General features: G+C 44.2%; 1 protein-coding gene across 4 annotated transcripts in view; it reads right to left on the reverse strand.

Annotated features, from left to right (window-relative positions):
* Nucleotides 1–6,762, reverse strand: part of Frmd5 (FERM domain containing 5) — a 258,036-nt gene extending 251,274 nt beyond the window's left edge. For all 4 annotated transcript variants that reach the window (XM_021155309.2, XM_029473837.1, XM_021155314.2 and 1 more), the window contains exon 1: nucleotides 6,435–6,762. In XM_021155309.2, coding sequence (XP_021010968.1) covers nucleotides 6,435–6,536 — 102 coding nt within the window. In that variant the 5' untranslated portion in view covers nucleotides 6,537–6,762. The remainder of the gene's footprint in view (nucleotides 1–6,434) is intronic.
* Between the last annotated feature and the right edge of the window lie 879 nt (nucleotides 6,763–7,641).

A 7,641-nucleotide genomic window follows, 5' to 3' on the forward strand; every position in this document is an offset into this window, starting at 1 on the left:
AAAAAAAAAAAAAAAAGAGTGATCCTATGTCAAGAAACAAAGTGGAACAATTAAGGATTCTAGGTTCAATCTATGCACTCGAGCATGCATATACAAGGGTACACGCATAGTGGACAGAGCAAGGGTAGGGTGAGTGGGATTCTATTTTTCTTAGTCCATCTTTGACTCTCCCAATATTTAAGGTACTTGTATTGGTCACCAATGTCCAGAGTTTTAATGGAATAGAAGACCTGTTTCAGTGCCAGAATGGGCATATGACTAGGTATATTTACATTCGGGGGTATACTAATCCAGCAACATGGGGGTGAAATGGCTTAGAACCGCTCAAATTGTTCAGCTGCATAAAAGTCAAAACAAACAAAAATCACAAAGATGCCTGAACGTGATGGTTCAAAACCAGAAAACCAGAGGGACAATGACTGTTCCAGGTCACCAGATTGGTCATCACTACTGCTCTCTGAGCACCACACAAATGAGCAAGTTGCAAGGTGTTGCCAATCCTCTTCAAGTTCCCCGTGTTATGTGAGCACTGGCAAGGCCAGAAGAGAGCGGCCCACGGACAGCTGCTCCATGAAGCAGGGTTAGCTCCTTCAGCTGTCTGTCAAAGATGAATTCACCTTGAAATAATCTTTACTAGTGACAGCTGGACAGCACGGTTCACTTGGAGGTCTACATCCTATTCTGCATAGTACTGATGTTAGGGATCACAGTCCAAGTGCTTTACGCAGCCATGACGGATGCTACATTCAAAATACTAATGTTGGCAGGCCACCCAAGTTCCATGAAGCACTTATGGCACAGTATTAATTTGGCATGGACTCTTTATACTTTATATATTGGATGAAAAAAAAAAAACAATGGCAAAAACAAAAGCTGAAGGATAAGAGAAAAAAAGGTGCTTACAGGGCTCCGTGAATTCAACAAAGGACAATCAAAGAGTTATCAGAGATACCAAAGATCACATAAATACCACATTTACATCCGTCTCCTTCTCACCTGGGAGGAGTCCTTCAGAGAAAGTTGGTTTGGGAGATAAGGATTAAGATGAAAAGAGTTATAGAGTTATAAGATGTTTATTGTTTTCTGGTACATGACATTTTGGGGTATCGCCACTACAGTCATACACCACAAATCAAAACAGATGTTTGGATGTTTTGTTTCTGGTTTTTTTTTTTTTTTACCTAGAACTTTATAGTCCTTAAGCTAGGTGCTGTAAATTTTGGGCTCATGACTTACAGCTTGCTCTCACTCCATCCTCCCTAAGTTCTCAAGTATGATTTGCCATCAAAATCTTTTTTATTATTTCAGTACAGCAGCTTAACGTCTTACTTCTGGTATGGCATTACATATGTCAAACCTGTGCATAAAATAAACCACTGTAAATCTGTAGCAAAAGTGTCTGTGTGCCCGGCGTAGCCGCCGAGGCAGAGGCAGGTGGCTCTCTGGGAATTCAAGGTCAGCCTGGTCTACAGTGTGAGTTCCAGAGCAGTCAAAGCTACATAATAGTCTATCTCAAAAACAAACAAACAAGCAAAAGCCTGTTTTTAACGTCTGATGCTATGATAAACGAGTCTCTCGGTAATGAAGTAAACCCAACATTTCACGTTCTCTTGTTACATGGTTTGCCGAATTGCCTCATCTAGCACATTCATGCCAAGCATTAATAGAATGCAAATTCGTACAAACACCCGTAAGTAAAATCTGATGTGGTGAATGTTTTTGGACCCCAAGTGCCGCTGACACCCCACAGACAGAAAGAAGAATGAGGAGACAATCATGTATTCAGAATTTACTTTCTGTGCCAAGAAGATATATTTTATAAAATATCTAATTAGTTTTATACAATATTTAATACTGAAGTCAAGGAGCAATACAAGTGCTTTTAGGATTCTGGGAGACTAATTTTGCAGTTATCTTAATTTCAAGAGCTAGAAACTAGCTGGCTTTTATTGTAACAGAGATTCTGAGACAGCATAATTACCTGTTCACTAATTTTTTTTAGAAAAAAATCAATATTCATGAAAATACAACAGCTTTGTGTTTTCTCTGTGAATAAAATTATCCTAATTTTCTACGAACATTCCTTCTGCATTAATGAAACCAAAGGACCAACTTACAAAACAGGAAGCAGAAATTCTTAGAAAAGGCAAACCATAGTCCAGGAATAGAGGAATAGACCTCTTCCTAAAACCGAAGGCCCAGGGAAGACAGAGGAAGAGAAGTGAGAACTCTGGGCTTTATTTTATTAATGGGGCCAGGGGTGTCAGAGGACAGTTTGTAGGTATTGGTTTTCTTCTTCTGCCATGTGGACACCTAGAATCCAACTCAGGTCATCAGCCTTGGCAGCAAGCACCTTTGCCTGCTGAGCCATCTCACCAGCCCAATTTCTTACAGTTTAAAGAAAGGCTCTAATAAAAATTTAAACTACCCCAGGATGGAATTTTACAACTTCATTGAGACTAATTAGAAATCATATAAGACAACTTATTATTTAATCTGACTGATTTTCCTTTAAAAAAAAAATGAAGTTTTTCCCAATTCTACTTTGTGTTTAGATGTCCCTCGTTTAAAAAAAAAATTTCCAAGTCATTTTTTGTTATGAAATAAGCATTATATTTCCATTATATAGATGAGGAGAGTAAGGTAGAAAGATAGGGAGTCAGAATAGGGAGTAAACAAGAGTAAGAATGAGAATACATTGGTTTAAATACAGTCAAACCACCTACTAACAGTAAGTAAATTCCTTTGACCTCTGAGACCTGTCTTTTCATCTATAAAACAGAAGCCATACTATCCACCTCTTTCCTGTGAGGCACAAACAGTGTCTAACAGAATGCTCAGTGCATAATTAGCCATTCAGCACAGGGCCCACCCACCAACCTACCATGCCATTTTCTTCATTTGGTACAATGGCTATATAATCAATCCATAATGCCATTGTGAGGGAAATGAGGTACAGCCGGTGAATGCAGAGGTCCCTGGCAAGCCCAGGACTCTGCTCGTTTGTTCTCTTGCTCCCTCACTCCTGGTCTCAAAATGACTAGCTGAGCCACAATCAAATGCAAACACTGGCCCCTAGGTAGAACTGCCTCTGCACACAAGGCTTATTTATAACACTAACGGAACAATCTGCTTAACCTGACTGCTTAATCTGTGATTTAAATATGTCTCAAACAAAATCTAACTCATTTCTACGGTGGCTTTATAATTCAGTTATCACCTCCAAAATATTATAATACTTCTTTTGAAAATACTTATTTGTCCAAAAGATATTGCTACTATGTCTGCAATATATCCTTAACAATACATAAACTATTAATACATAATACATAAACATAATACATAAGCATGTCTAGACATTTGTATTACCCCATTAAGGTTGACTTCAAAGATACTAGTTAGTCTTTTCATTTTTCACTTTTTCTATTTTCTCCTAAATAAAAAGTCAGGTAGTAAATGTGGTAAATGAATATAGATTTGCATAGACAAAAAAACAGAAGACTGAGAAAAATGGATCAGATCTGAATGTATGAGGCAATGACCTTCAAAACTGGCTATTAGCACTGTTCTTCACGAGGGAACAATTACACTACAATCCTCCTATGTATACTTTCATTTCTCTTGCTCTACGAATGCATTTCCATATCAGAAAGGATAAAAGAGTAGGCTGGTGACTGGGAGAACCTTCTTTGCAACGATAGAAGGCATTCTGGTTACCTGAATCATTACATCCTAAAGGCCAGCCCACTATAACTGCATTATGAAATGCCGCTAAACCAATACCTTGACAGAACTGCCTTATGACTGAAATTTACCAAACATGGCTTTCATGACACCAACCGATGATACATTTCTAATTCTGTATTGCCCTACATGGTCTCTGGTTATTTCAAAAGCCATAAAAATATTTCTAAAATTGACACCGTATCTAAATGAAAGTATAACATTTTAAGAAAAAAGGCATGCAAATCATCACCAAAAGATTTAATATACAGTATTGCCATTCTCAAAGTATTAATAATAATGTTTAGCTAAATAGGGAGCCCACGCCTCCCTTCCATATTAAAAACTGTACCGAGTGTTTAACAAGCAAGCACATGTGGGCACACACATATGGGCACACACACAACACAGAGTAGAAATATAAAAAGGAAAAGTTGCTAAGAAAAGCTCAATCTCTAAATGCTTTGTTTAAAAAAACTGCATATAAAAATATTAGAATCATATACTGTCTTTTTTCGAACCTTTTCTCATCTGGATAAAAACAAAAGCAAAGCAACATCTAAATAGTAATGTAAAAAACAAATGGCAAATGTGCTACAATCCCTCTGTTTTAGAGGCTACACCAAAACCACCATGTACAATGGTTAAGACATCTAGACTGTGCATGGGAGCCATGATTCTTATAACATTATAAAAGCAACAAAAAATAAACACAAACACCGTAGAATATAGTAAGCACTACTCCGATAAGTCCAACTTAACTTTAAAGCATTCTTTTTTTTTTCTCGATGACAATAAGAACCATCACCAATTACAATATTAATCAACCTCACCTGCTCAAGGAAGAATAAAAAGTTGCCTTTCCTGAGACCTAAAACCACAAGGTTATCAAACATTTTCAGAGGAGTGGTGTTTCATTGGTACTCTATACCTTGGCAAAAGTTAATGATCTACTAAGAAATTTTATGTCACTATATACCACAAAGGTATTCTTAAGATTTATGAAAACTAAACCTCACACTGCCCTCGGTAGGCTATTTTACACATTTGTTAAATTTTTATGCCATTTTTTTAAGCCAAGACTTTTAAAGCTCTTGACAATGTACTCAAACTGAGAAGGTGTTAATCCCATGCTTTCTCCTCCATTAAAACAAAACGGGGGGGGGGGGCGGGGGTGTACATAGAAACCATGACACCATAGAAACAAAAAGTAGCAAGCCACTATGGAGTTAGAAAATAATACATACCATCTCTCGATCACGGTTAACTACAAAAACCCTTTCATTTCATGGCTCGCATTTTTATGGGCATTTAATCTATATTAAGTAGACTTCAAAAAGAGTCTGTGCTGAATCTCTACTCTCCTGGATCTTTGGCAGCAATCAGCACTTAAGCTCAGGGCTTGGGGTGAGGGGCGGGGGGGGGGGGGCTGGGGGGCAGGTTTCTGGGGAAGAGGCTGAACTGAGCACAGTCAGCATTAAGCATCTACTCTCTACCCAGGGTCTTTCTCACTTTCTCACAAGTCTCTCTCTCTCTCTCTCTCTCTCTCTCTCTCTCTCTCTCTCTCTCTCTCTTTTTAATGGTATTGTGCTCTGTCAGCAAGATGATAGATGATAGACAGACAGACAGACAGACAGAAGATAAATGGGAGCACCCTGAGGGTAAAATCTAGGCAGGCTCCCCCCCCCGCCCCCCCACATCTGTGCTTAGAAGCCTCCTCCAGGTTCTTGCAGGAAAGGAAAGGGATCAGGTGAGACCCTTCTGGGTCCAACTCAAATTTTCTTCTCCACAAAGAGCAGTTTTTGGCTGTGAGCGCAGGGTCCTCTGGTTGAAGAACTAAATCTGAGAGCATGGTCAGTGTTTTCAACCTCTGACTTTACAAAGGACAGACTGCATTCCTGGGGAAAACCATATTAGACTCCTGACGCGCCACACAGCAGTAGTGAAGAACACAAGCAAAGGGTTGTAAAAACCAGGTTCTGAAAGAAACGCTGTGCGGCATTATTGCATTGTTGGCTTTTCCCTAAGTCCCCGACTCTTACCAGCCACTGCTAACCTCCAAATCTCTGTGACTTGTTGCTAAATCTTTGCCTCACGCCCCCCACCCCCAGAAATAACCAGCACGCTGAGATTTGGGGATCAAAAGACAAGGAAGGGAGCTAGAGCCTCAAAGCACAGAGGGCTGGGCGCCTTCAATAGGCCACTCTGCATGGGCTGCGCGTTCCGTCTGACTCACAAACGCTCGGGAGAAATTATGACATAAACCTTTATCCTTCCAACCAGGGAGATAAAGGCTGGCGGGCCTGGCGGGGCCGGGGGAGCCTCAGCCCGCACCCCTCGACGGGGCGGCCCGGGCAGGCGTCTCCCGCCCTACACGCCTAGCTCAGGATGCCCGCCCAAGGTGCTGCCTATCCTCTGGCTGAAGAAGCCGAGACCCGGGGTCCCCCGCCCGAGAGGGCGCAGAGCAGGAGTTGCAGGTGCAGGACGCGACTCACCCCGCAGGGGCGCGCGGCGCGTGGTACCAGTGCCCGGCTGAGCTCGGGCTGGGATGCCGCGCGCCGGGCAGTGCGGCTGCGGGGCGGACAAAGCGCCGCGCCGGGGTTAGAGCTGGAGCGACCCCGGGCGGCGGACCCCGCCAACTTGGCCGAGTCTGGGGAGCCGGATCCCGCGAGCCGGCGGGCGGGCGGGCGGGCGGGCGGCGCGGCGCTGACCTGGATGGTGCAGGTGTACTCGCTGTCGTCCAGCAGCCGCACGGTGCAGCTGTACTCGCGCTCCAGACTCCTGCTGCTGCCGCTCATCAACCTGCTCAGCATCTTCCCGCCCGCTCGCCCGTCCTCGGGAGCGACGCGGCGGCGCTGCGGACTCCGGACCCGTCGCCCCTCAGCGCGGCAGCTCCGCGCCGGCCCTCAGCACCTGCACCATCACCCTGGCCGGATCGCCACCACTGCTTCCTCCCGCCCCACTCTTCTTCCTTCTACAGAGCCACCACCGCCTCCCCCAAACCCCAAGCAAGCTGGGTTCTCTCCCGGGCGCCCCACTGCCCGTGCCCAGCTCATGGGGCGGGGCCTAGGTAGGGGGCCAATGGAGGTCAGCGCGGCGGAACCGATTAGCAGGAGGAAAAGCCAATCAGAATAAGGAATGGGGATGATGAGCGGGCGGAGGAAGCAATCATCGCAAAACAGCAGTACTGAGCCCAGTCGGGCCAGCCCCCTAGCGCCCCAAGCCCTGGCTCGCTCCCTTCGCGGGCGGTGGTTGATATGGATGCTGTTTGTCCTGGACAGGGCCATGTGTGGACACTTCACGAGATCAGTGTCTACAACCTGGAATAACATTTGAGCTGTTTCAGGAGTCAAATCTTGCACCCTGCAACACCCGGTTCCTGCCCTCTTGGAAGCCAAATCGAGGAGGAGGCACCTGCAGAAAACAGTCACCCACGATTCCCGACCTGGCGGCTGTCCCCACCTGTGCGCTGCCCTAAGTCAGCTCCATGGGCCCCTGTGCCTCGAGCACCCTTATTTTGGTGAACATCTGTTTTACAATAGCTATTTACTCTGGTGCAACCACAGAAGCTTGTAAGCGCCCGCGTTTAGCGCTTAGAAAACCTTACGCTCTAATCCTTCTTTTATTTTCAGAAGACAAAAGAAGGCTGAGGTGTGCTCCTTAGCTGGGCAGGGAACAGGAACTGGTGGACCTTTCCTTGTACTTTTAGAAAGAATTATTACATCTTCAGACGTCTGCAACAAAGCACAATGGTCAGGAGCTCTATTGCACAAAGAACCGGGGGGAAATGCCTCCTTTCCTTTGTGTCCTCCCCATCGGCAGACTTAAAAGTTCCTTTCCAGAACTTCACTAAGAGACAGCCACCTTCAAAGATTTTATTATTAATAATATCAATGTGTGCCTGTGCATGGAATATGA

Source organism: Mus caroli, chromosome 2, assembly GCF_900094665.2.
Source record: "Mus caroli chromosome 2, CAROLI_EIJ_v1.1, whole genome shotgun sequence".
Taxonomy (NCBI): domain Eukaryota; kingdom Metazoa; phylum Chordata; class Mammalia; order Rodentia; family Muridae; genus Mus; species Mus caroli.